Here is a 12344-nt window from a genome sequence, read left to right as displayed (position 1 = left end):
AGAAAAAATAATGACAGAGGGGAAAAAACTAAAATGTCACTGACTAAAAAAAAAAAAAAAAAAACCCAGGAAAAATTTATATATCCAGAAACGAGGCTGCTTTTTTCAACTGCATTGGACTAACTCATAAAGAGTGTTCATCTTCAGCAACTCCACCTTGGTTATAATTGAAGACTACTACAGGTATCACACACTATTTCCCTGTAATTAAGGCACTCCTATTTCCTAGAAAATTAGTGCTAACTCTGTTTCACGAACAGGACAGTTAGGTTGCCCTTATTCAGTTGGTCCACCCATAGCAAAACAGAGCACAGAGAAGCTGGCTCAGTCCCCTGCCTCACTCATGGGAAATCTACTGTCTTCCCACATACAGCATAAAGCTAGAGAGATGAACCCAAGTCTGTATGCACCAAGCATCTGGATGCAACCTTGTGAGACCTTCTGTTTCAAGGACCAGATTGGGACTAATATATAAAAATCAGCAGTCATGGGCGGGAGCTGTTTTCTACAGCTCCCCTATATGCTTTACATCAAACAAATCCCTGCTAAAATTTGTCATTAGCAACTACAGCAACCACTGCATTATCCGAGGAAATTCCTCATCATAACAAGCTCTTGTGTGTTTTGTGCAATTCCTTTACAAATAACCTTGAGCCTCCTGTATGTCCTCTTAATATCTCAGGAGAGGATCTCACTTTCTCCTCTTCTCTTCCTCTCCTGCCTGGCTCCCCTCAACCTCCCCCCCAATTATCTCTTGCTGTCTTCTGGGTGGTTATGTTTAATCTCAGGATTAGGCAGAAGCCTGCAGTTTGCCTTGAACAGCTTATCAGCTTCCGAGAGACATTTACAGGGAGAGAAAGACTCCAGTTTTGATAGCAGTAATTGTATTTAGCTTGTAAGATACAAGGCTATTTATCTCACGGCTGGGAAATCACAGAGGGAGAGAAAGAAAATGTTGCTGATAAAAACTAAATAAAACCAAAAAGAATGAAGAAAAGAAAAGAAACAACACCCTCCTCAAGTCCCTACAGTAGAAGGATGAGGTGGGAAATGGACTTCATTGAACAAAAAGATTGTGCCACTTGTGGAAGGAAACTGAAAATATCAAGGGAAAGGTGATAAATGGCTTGAGTAGGACAAGAAATTACCTGTTTCAAAGGATATTATGAACTCTAGTTCAAAAGCCACAGTTGTGTAAAACTCAGAGAATTTGATTTGCAGAGATGCCTAGAACCATTTTTTAGATACTGAGTACTGACTCTGCATTAAAGACAGCCTGAGGTGTGCACACCCACATATCAAAAAATTAAATCTGTTTTTTGTTTTTCACAGAAACTTACAATAGCACTGATCATAGGTTGCAGGGCGCTACACAACACTTACTGTTTAAACCAGCTTCAGTTTCATTACTTATGAAGTGCCCTTTCCATTCTACATCCACAGTATTCAGTCTGCTGTCTCTGCAACAGCTTTGTGCTCCATTTCTCTCATCCCAAAAGTCCTGTAAAACCTCTGATGCTGCCTTAACTCAAGTTCTGTTTGGCCTATTGTACTACTGCATTTAAAAAATGCCTGCAATAGGTTTGGGTGTGTATTTAAGAAAAAAATAAAATTAGGATCTAGATATTTTGAATCTTATTAGGCTGCAACCAATATTCTAATTTGGTACAATCAAATGAGCATGCAAGCAGGGCAGAGTTAGCATCATCCCAGTGAGAAATACTCATCACTTTAACATTAAAGTATCCAGTAGTGTTCAACAGCAATAAAAAAAATGCCATACTTCAGTTTGTATATATTTAATCATAAAGGCTTTCAGCAAGTGAAGAATCAGATGGAATGAATACCATTCAAGTGTATCTAAAGACCAACACAAACATTTCAGCTGTTTCCACCACCATAATTGCTTCTCTACAGTTAAAACAGATGAGATGAGAAATACAGTATCTACTGATTTGATATTATAGAGATGTAGTAGACAACTTCAGCTGTCCCAAAACTAACTTCTTGGAAATGTTCTCAAAGATGAGAGGACGTAAGTTTTTAAAAAACTTAGAAAAACTGACAGTCATGAGATTTTCTCTAGAGCCTTTGTCACATTACCTTTCATTTAAATATAAAACTATAACCTCTGTCTCTATTACTTTGTGAGCAAGTCACTTTAGACTAGGCTAGAATACTTTCAGTTGGAAGGGATCTACAATGATCATCTAGTCCAACTGCCTGACCAATTCAGGGGTGACCAAAAGACAGAGCATGTTCTTAAGGGCATTGTCCAAATGCCTCTTAAACACTTACAGCATGATGTCAAAGACCTCTCTAGCAAGATGGTTCCAGTGTTTGACTGCCCTCAGTAAAGAAATGCTTCCTAAGGTCTAGTCTGAACCTCCTCTGGCACAGCTTTGAATCTGCTGACCACAGTCCCAGATCCCTTTCTGCAGGGCTGATCTCCAGCCACTGCTCTCCCAAATTATACTTGTGCCTGCTGCTACTCTGACCCTGGTGCAGAAGCCAGAATTTGTTCTTGCTAAATTTCATCCCGTTAGTCATAACCCAATGGTCCCCTCTAGCTAGATTCCTCTGCAAAGCCTCTTGTCCCTTGAGAAGGTCAACAGCACCTCCCAGTTTAATATCATTAGCAAACTTGCTAGTGGTGCATTCAACTCCTGCATCCAAATCACTGATAAATATCTTGAACAGAACTGTTCCTAGATGTAGCCCTGTTCACCCCAACCCTTTGAGTGCTGCCAGTTCTCAACCCAGCGCACTGCATACTGGCTCATCCCACAGCTGGACAACTTGCCCAGAAAAATGCTGTGAGGGACAGTATCAAAAGCCTTACAAAATTGCTGAAAAACTCCTACATCCACTGCCTTCTCTTCATCCATCTTCTCTGCCATAGAAGGATATCATATTAGTTAAATGGAACATTCCCTCTGTGAACCCATGTTGGCTGTGCCTTATGACTGCATTATTCTTTAAATGCCTTTCAATAGCACACACTATAATCTTCCCCATAATTTTCCCAGGATATGAGGTTAGACTAACAGATCTGTAGTTCCCTGTGTCTTCCCTCACAACTTTCTTGTAGACTGGAAGAACAGTGGCTAGCTTTCATCCAGCAGGGACCTCCCCAGACTCCCAAGATCCTTGGCAGGTGATTGAGAGGGATCCTGCCATAACATCCACTAGCTCCTTCAGTACGCTATCAGTTTGCTAGAAAACTTACTGAAAGAACCAAGTAGAACCTCAGCCAGTTTTCTTCCCTGTCTTACTTAACGTGCTTGTTGCTAATCAAGTGATTTCAGATCTTTCCATCAAGCAAATGAAAAACTACATTGTAGCAAGAGAGAGTTCATGCCTTTCATATTTTAGATAGGTAGAACAATCTAAACCATTATCACTTTAACCTGTGTTTCTTAAAAGCATATTATTTCAAACAAAGACTCTGTCTCACATAGACTACTAAAGATGTAGTTCAGTGAAGACTTTAAACTGGCATAAACCAACCTTGTTGATAAAGGAAGTCATCTTTCCCTGTCTCCCATTTCCACTCCCATGTGGCCACTTTTCATGAGCCAGTTACATGGTGAATGGCATTGATAAAGTGATCTCCCTGAACAGAATATGAGAGAGAGTCAAAAACCAGAAATTTGACTATTTAAAGCAACATGAGTATGAGGAGAAGAAGTGAAAGAATTAGTTCCTTTGTCCAGCTCCAGCTGTATACTAAGGTAAGATCCATCTACATTAGCATTTTGGTTTGAATCAGAAGCATGACTCCAAGGTGTACCTCCCAACTCTCTAGTTGCTACACTTTGGTTCGCATACTGAAGTGTTCTTGGGATACAAATTGGATTGCTGTCAAGTGAAATTAAACCAGAAGATATGCCCCAACTGTTCAGGGCATTCAGTCCTTGGAACTGGAGCTATTCTGAAGGAAAACCCCAGCACAGGTATCAGGGTCTCAGATCCAACTTTTTGGTTTATAGGTATGCAATTATTCGGCCACACTGCTTGCCAGAGCAATCAGTTCTGCTGTCAAAAGCTAACTGTCCAACTTCATCCAACTTTCAACAATCCAACTTCCTCTCAGAAATGTATTTGAGAGAGTAAATGAAGTAGGGGCAAAGAGGATGAAATATTTTTCCTTTTATTCCATAGCAATGGAACTGCAAATTAATGTAATTTGAAGGGCAGAGACTGCTACAAGAAGGCTCAGAGATCATTCAAGGGAATGATAAAGGGAAAAAATATGAAATGTGTACTGGGTGGATGAACTAATGAATCCTGATAAGAATCCACTTGTTTAATGCTGTCTTATTTCTTATTTTTAAAATGCATTTAAAAAATCCAGACTACAGTTGTCTTGCTAAATCATGCATTTCTTTAAATGACAACTCCTTCCTGTCTTTTGTCTCCCTTCCTTTAATCTTCTCCTTTAAAACATTTTTTTTTTCTACTGTAGAAAATGTAGTCAAGAGCACGGATGAATGAACAGGAATATCAGGCTTGTTTTGATATACACTACAAATTTGGCAACACACAAATTATTTCTTTGCAAGCAAAGACAGTGAACAGAGAAAAAACATCTCTCATCCAAGAACTAATGAAAACTTAGGGACTGAGGTATCCAGTTCTGTGTAAAGACAGAAGATTTATTTTTAACTCTTCTGAAAATTGCTATTTGATGGGTTTTATTCTAATTGAAACAAAAACATGTCAGATGCTTCCTCTTCTTGAAGTCTTGGTCCAAAATTACTCCAGCTTCATCACCAAAAATATAGATACTCTAGATATAGAGAAGTCAGATGCTTCCTCTTCTTGAAGTCTTGATCCAAAATTACTCCAGCTTCATCACCAGAAATATAGATACTCTAGATATAGAGAAAGCTCTCACCAAGAACATTAAAGCAAGAAAATAACAGTGACCAAGCACAACCTGTTTTCTGAGATGGACACCAAAGGATGAAGGCATGTGAGACCAAAGGGAGGTAGTCACAGAAAACTGTACTTTAGAGTATAGGAAAAGGTGTATACCCTGACTGAGAAACACATTGTCATGACCAACTTAATGATCAAGCATCAAGGAATGGGCTATCTGTACAGCCTATGAAAAAAGCCAATCTCCTTACTGTGTTCTTGAGAGAGAGGAGAAAGGGTGAAACCAATGCAAATAAATCATAAATAGACCAATGGTTTTGGCTGAACTAAACTATGCCTTGGTATTAATGTTGCTATTTGCCATCTCCCAGTTCTCAGGAGCTTTGTCTCAGATACCTGTACAGGGCCACTGTTCAGAGGCTTACTGTCCAGTGAGAGAAACTCTGCCAGCACTGAGATGGTACTAATGGTGAGTGATCATCCATAATGATTTGGATTGTTTCAGTTGCAAACTTTAGCCACCCTTAGCTCCAAGTTAATTCTCTCCTTTACCAATTCTCTCTAATCCTCCTCCTCACAAGGAAGCACAAAGCTTGTGCTGCTGGTGACTGAAAAGCAATTGGATGCTATAAAACCCAGTGTCAGTGCTGAATTGTAAGCTTGTTGCCATTCCATTTTCCTTCAACTTCCTTGTCTTTTATTTGAAGTTGCAAAAATAGAGTTTTGGAGTCTTTGGTCCCACTGGGCCAGTTTCAGTTAATTTCAATTTAACTGTAGACTGTGTTTTAAGGAAAGCCAATATTCTCCCTTTTTGCACATTTAATGAATATCCAACTTCTATTTGTACTTTCCATTGAGCAAGTAATTATGAGTTTAATGTATAATCCTTCTACAGGTAATAAAACTCAGAGAGGAGCATGGAAATGCCATTCAGAATGCAGCCCTGCTTCCTGCAGATTGTACCATGTGTGATGACAAAGAAGACATACTAGCTAGTTTGCAAAATTTGCAAACATTAGGCTGTAGCATTGTGTAGAAAACCAAGTACACATGAAATTGTTCATGTTACAGATAACACAGTGTGCCCAAACACACAAGGGCTACAACACTACAAATACCTGTGTTTTCAGAATTGATGTGATCTTATGTGATTCCTTAGCTACTACTACACAAGTTTGATATGAATTGCAGTTTCAGCTGTCCCCAGTTGAAACACACTGGACTAGCCTGAGTCAATCCAACCACAAAGCCTTTTTCAGAGTCAAACATCTGCTGAACACAGGTTTGGTCTTGTGCTCAGTACAAGAAATAACACTGCAACTTTGGTCTGTGAAAGACAAAAAATTATTAATTTTAAAAGCTCCTGTTTATTCAGTGTTTGTTTTTAAAAAACACTAACTGCCCAGAAAATGAGACTAGTAAGGATTGGTTTCCTGTAGTTACTGGCTCATTGAGTCTTTTCCTGAATCTGGGGCATTCATAATGCTGCTTTATTATATGGATATTCTGGTATTTAAAATGAATTGAGATCAAGCCACAGTCCTTTCCTCTGGGGCGCTGAAACACTGCCCTTCTCCCTTGTTTGTTTGGATTTTTTCCATAGTCATGTAGGATCTTTACTTTTCTTGATTTTTGCCTTTTTTTAAAAATTCAGCTAAAATATCATTTTTAAAGAAATGCCGAAAAATAAAGGAGAAACCTACGCACACACACAAAGTATGATCCCATAAGCCTTATGTTCACAGAGATTGGCTGAAGACTTCATCATCTACAAACAGACAGAAACTGAAATACATGCACGGAAAGGAAAAGATGTCTGGAAGATAAAGTTGCCCTTTTTCCTCGGAGTACAACTGCATATATACTCAATACTAGCCCAGAACATAAGATTAATGCTGATTCCATAAACCCATACATCTTCTAATGAAAACACAGAACTATCTTTAGAGAAAGCAGAAGCAGAGGGTACTGAGGCAGTCTCTGAGTGTGATTTATTTTCTCTTTTTAAGAAAAAAATAATTTCTAAAGCACTGAGCTGAATATTTTGTTTCTTTACACCAGGGAAGTGGTATAATAAAACTGCAAGTAATATAAGAAGAAAATTTATTCATAGGCTCTTTAGTGACTGTAATTGACTGCCAACTGGATTGGAGGTATTTTACAAAATAATTGATGCAAGGAGCAGAACAAAGATCCTCACTTGGGCCTATCCTAGCTCACATTCCTCTCTAACCAATGGATAGCAGAGCTAGAATCTAGCTCAGCATGTCTGTCATGGTATTCTTCAAAAATATTTTTTTTCACAGAAAGAAGGTTAATTATGAAAATGTATCCTTTTGCATAAACCTCATTGAAACACTGACAAAGGGCCATGCTGAATATATGGTAGAGAGCACCTTAGCACAGATCACACGTTAAAAACTTCCCTCTGCACTTTCTGAGGGAGTGGAAAAGATTAAATCATCCCCTTGGAGTAATTTATTAGTGCGATATCACATAAATTAGTATATAACCTCAAATTAGGCTATTTCCCATCATTTAACTTTATTTTGAACAACTCCTACACAACTCACAAGAATGCTTCCTTCTGGCCTGAGTTAGTTAAGCGCGACCTAGAAAGGAAGAATTTAAAGTTGCTAAGACTTAATATTGGAAACCAACAAGTTCATGGCTTGATCTTAGGCAACAACATGTGAATAAGAAGAATCTGGTTACCATTGGAACTCTTTCCTTGTACTCATCCTGCGTTTTGTAACCTTACACATCATCATACCTCAGCTATCTTATGTACTGTCAGCATCACGTACAACAATCAGGTTTTTGCTTGGGAGTGAGTTTGACCTTTTAGCACTGTGACATAAATTATCACAAGGTTGTGATTTGCCAATGGTGGGATAATAGATGTAACAGTGTCTCAAGGGCCAGTTGTTCACTATTTCTGGTGGATTTAGGGTGGTAGTTTCCAAAGAGATGCTGAATTGTTTCACTGCATTTTTGACCTGAAATCAACTAAGAGTTGTCAGTTTTGGTCAGATGGTGTGCCAGCCTTTATATCTGCAAACCTAAAAGGGAAAGTGAAATTCAGATGATGAAAAATTATGAGGCAAGCATAAGGTCTGCTCAAATTCTTGCTTAGTCTTTCAGATTCCTTACATTTCAACTCTATATCTATATAGACAGCATCTGTGGTATGGCTAGAGTCACCTCTCCTTTTCATAAGGTTTGTCTGAAACCTTTCTCCCTTAAATATTTAGAAAATATCACAAGTAGCAAAACCAAGTTTGTTGTTGAATGAGTTTGTAATTCTCTGCAGAACCAGGATTCACTCACTTAAGAGACCTCTGAAATAGCAGGATCTATGTGCATCATACCACGCAGTTAGATACTTATTCTTCCAGTGTAAAGGACCATTAGTTTGTTTTCCAAGAGACAGAATATGCACCACCAGGCTGGTCAGTTTATTTTCAAGATGAAGTAACAAAGATTTATATAGCAACCAGTTGTTATTACCCATTAGCTTAAAAGTACAGACACACTGAAAGAGAAAAATGAAAAGAAAACAGGTCCATACCTGTGGGGTAGTGTTCATTCACTGGCCAGCTGTCAACCTGAAGTGTGGCGTTCCCACCATTCCTGGTAAAGCGTACTACATGGTATTTGCCATCATTTACAGGTGTGCTTTCCTCTTTAATAGAGATGTCCACTGTGCCAATATTGAAGACTACACCAATCTTGCCTTGCTCCTAAAATAAAAGAGAAAAGAAACACGTTTTTAAACTGCTGCCAATAGGAGAATATTCTTGGCCAATAAATCTCTGATGGGTAATTGTGCCGGTAGATGGCACTGAAGAATACACAGAAGCATCGTTTTGAGCTTTGTCAGGACACATTTCATTGGCTCTGCTTCAATACTAACAGTGTCTTTCACACTCTTCTTTACAGCATTCACCTGAAGAGAGTGACTCATTTGTTCCCGTAAAACATCACAGAAGACAGGTGAGAAATCATGCAACAAAAATCAGGAGTTGTGGATAAATAGTTATTTGAGAAACATCTCTAGTGATTATTACCAGTCACTTGTTATCTGAAATGCAGCCACAGGCAGGCTGTATCCCAACAATTGTTTTGTTCTGTTATTCTGCTTGGGAAACAAACAGCCCTCACCCTAAAACAAATAACTGTGGGATCCAGCAGGAAGAATGCAGTTACAAGACGGATGAAATTTAGAAGGGAGCAAAAATGTAATTAGCTGACTTTGACAACCTGAGGGAGGCTAGTTGCTACAATACCTAAAAGACAGGAGCAGCCACTCTTTTACTCCAGCTCTCTTCACACCCACCTTGGGCAGAGCTCCCTGTGACTCTTTTGCAGAAGCACAACTTCTGATACTCTTACTTGGACTGACTAGGACCTTGTCATGAAAATGGTTTTGTTCCAATTACCAAGATAAATCAGAATATAAGACAATATGCTACAAATGTAGGGCTATTTAAGCACAGACTTCAAGATATAGTTTATTCATGATATTTTATATCTCCAGGGCACCAGACATCATGAAAAAAACCCCCAACAATTAGTTTATGCATTCCTGGCAGGAGCAAAAAGAAAAACCCAAAAAGCAAAGCACAAAGAAAATCCTACAGCAAAGAGCAATGACCAGGGACACAGGGGTAAATCTGGGATTTATTTTCAACATCTCTTCAATTCCAGTTTCCTATACTATAATACCTCATTAAAGCATCTTTTACCAAGACCTACCTTCCTTCTAAATCTGAAAGTCAAACTTTGCCGCTAAACTTTAACACTTCATGATGGACATGACCTTTCATTTCTTTCCTCACACACATTCAGCTAGTGGATTTTCTTTCCTTGTTACCAAAGTATTAACTAGACCAGTAAGTATGTGACAAAGATTTACCTTTGAGGAGTTATCTTTAAAGTTATAGAAAATAAATCCTAACCATACAGCAGGGAAAAAGGTGAATACAGAGCCAGACAGAGCACGCAAATGACATTGTCCAAAAGGGCTCAAAAGAATTTTAACAGGTAGTGTGAACTTTTCCCTCTCCATAGTGGTATTTGCTGGGGTGCCCCAAACACTTTCCCTGAAAAGATTACCATTAACTAATGTATTTGAAACTTCCAAGTGACATCAAGTGCTGGCACTATATCTTGGAAAACTGAGAGCCATTTTATTTATAAATAATGATGTGAACTCAGGATTCAATCTATATTTTACTTTTCCTCTTCTTTATTTAATGCTACTATGCCAAAAAGGAATTTTAGAGTTCCATAGGAATTTGTCTTGCACTGATTTGTCCCAAAAATTGCTGTCCTCAAAAGCCACATTGCCATTTCATTGCTTACAGTCCTTCTGGAGATAAACTGCTGCCATGATGTCTCTAAGACTTCAGAAAAATAATTCTGATCACATAATAGAATGGTTGCATATAAGAAAAAAAAACCAAAGTACTAAAAAAAAATTGCACAAGGCTCCCCTTCATCTCTCTGTTCTACACAGGCTCTGGCAACAGTTTGTTATATGCACTGTTACCAAACATTTTGAATATTATTAAATGATACAGGAGCTAATCTACAGCCTGGAGATCTACAATTTACTGCTTGCCCTTAAGCATAATTTCACTTTGAGCAACCTTTTCTTTCACCTTTTCATAAAACAGATTCTTCATCTGTGACAGAGGAGTGATAGTCACCTATCTTTCCAAGCTCTACAAGCCCTGTAAATCCAGCTATATTTTACTTAAACATTGGTGATACCCTGACAATCCCAAACTTTCAGCCCTGAGAGCAACAACAATCTGAGAGGTGTAGGCCCTAAGCTTTTCTCATCTTCTGCTTTCAAATCCTCCAAAACCAATTCCCTTCTCTGAAGGGACCTCAGGAACATTTTTGAGGTCTGTATTTTTTTCAGGTATTTTTCTTTTGTTTTCCTCCACTCAAGGAGCACTAAAGCCTGTCTGCATGCAAATTGTTGGACCTTTGCTTTCTCTGTGCTGTGCCTTTGCATTTTGAAAGCATCTGTCTTTTTGTAGCAGACCAGGTAGAAAGAAGGTAAAATGGGGGTGGCAGTGGTTTTGTAAGATGAGCAGTTGGAGTGTGTTAGAGAGGACGCATACAAGAACAGCCACATGCACTCTGTGCTCTGGAAATGGCTTTACCCTTCAGTTTTCTTTTTCTTAATCTAACATTCATTAAGTACACAAAAAGTATATAGTGGTTCCCTGTGTGCAATACAGCATTTCGTTTCAAAGACCAGGAAAGAGAACTCCAGGCAATAGGACAAATCCTACTCTCAGCCACATGAATATGAATCAGTAGCAATCCTGTTGAAACTCGATCCCTACCGATGCAAGTGGAAGCAGAATTTATCCCAGTATCTTTGTGTTGTCTTATTTTTCTGAAGTTAAATGTAAAATTAAAAACAAAGCATTTATAAAAAATACCTGAAATCTGACTAGAATCCCAGAGTAATTCTGTTTTCTCACACTCATTTTACTTCACAATTTTTTAATAGTGGCTATAGCACAGACTGCATCCTTCTCCCACCCTGGATGTTTCCAACATGGCTAGACATGAGCCCAAAACCTGGTAGACAATACTCTTAGTTACTGCAGATCACTCCTGATTGTGCAGCTATCATTTGAAAGTTATATAAGCTCTTTTAGTAATACAACAAGGCATTTCTCACTGTAGGAAGGTTTTGTAAGCTTTTCCCTCCCTTCCCTAAATGACACACACATACACTTCAACTCTGCCACCCTCTAAATTAAGGAAAACTGCTTTATTTTCTTAGAACCCTTATAACACTGCTCTTCCTGGAATGGCTTCCTTCTTAGGCTCCTCATACTTGCAGTCTATGTTTTTAAAAAGATTGAATTTTTATTTCTCCCTCTTCGGAATTGTTTTTCACTTCATTCTTTAAGACTTTCTTTGCTTGATTTCCATTGGGGTTTTGTCTGTCTGGTTATGTTTTATTTTTGCTTTGCCTCAAACCTGATTCTGGATGTTAGTCCAGCTGAAAGATCACTCACTTTCCATGGTTTAGAGGACTTTGTGCAACAGTGCTAAATGTAGTGAGGTATCCAGGAGAACTGAAGGTATAGGTGTATACTCCACAGAAGATATTATTACTACAACATCAAATCACTTTATGTGAACTTTCACTGTAAACAGAGACTCAGAAAGTTCTTTCCTGATTAGAAAGGTAGTAAAAACCAGCACTCTGGTTAAAGGACCCTTCTGGGCTGTAACTGGAACTGAGTGTGTGGCTAGACAGGCCTTTCCAGTATGCCTGTATCAATGGATTTAAGAAGAGGAAATATTAGAACCTGTATTCAGCACAGAGTATAAGGCAGTTAGTTCTACTCCACTCTGGCTGGTCATAGTTAGTACCATTTTTAGTATCATCGTGTGGTAAGTCTGAAATCAGGATTCCATAT

The 12344-nt window shown here is 38.6% G+C and overlaps 1 protein-coding gene across 1 annotated transcript in view; it reads right to left on the bottom strand.

The window, feature by feature from the left end:
- Positions 1–12344, bottom strand: part of LOC103804067 (neurexin-3-beta) — a gene marked incomplete at both ends in the record, with an annotated part of 204472 nt that overhangs the window by 88642 nt on the left and 103486 nt on the right. Inside the window, one exon of the mRNA XM_009076656.1 lies at positions 8456–8627. Within this exon, the coding sequence (XP_009074904.1) occupies positions 8456–8627 (172 nt within the window). The remainder of the gene's footprint in view (positions 1–8455; positions 8628–12344) is intronic.

The sequence above is a fragment of the Acanthisitta chloris genome, unplaced genomic scaffold (assembly GCF_000695815.1).
Source record: "Acanthisitta chloris isolate BGI_N310 unplaced genomic scaffold, ASM69581v1 scaffold14046, whole genome shotgun sequence".
Classification (NCBI taxonomy): Eukaryota; Metazoa; Chordata; class Aves; order Passeriformes; family Acanthisittidae; genus Acanthisitta; species Acanthisitta chloris.
The sequence above is the reverse complement of the archived record's forward strand: the minus strand, read 5'-3'. Positions and strand labels throughout refer to the sequence as shown.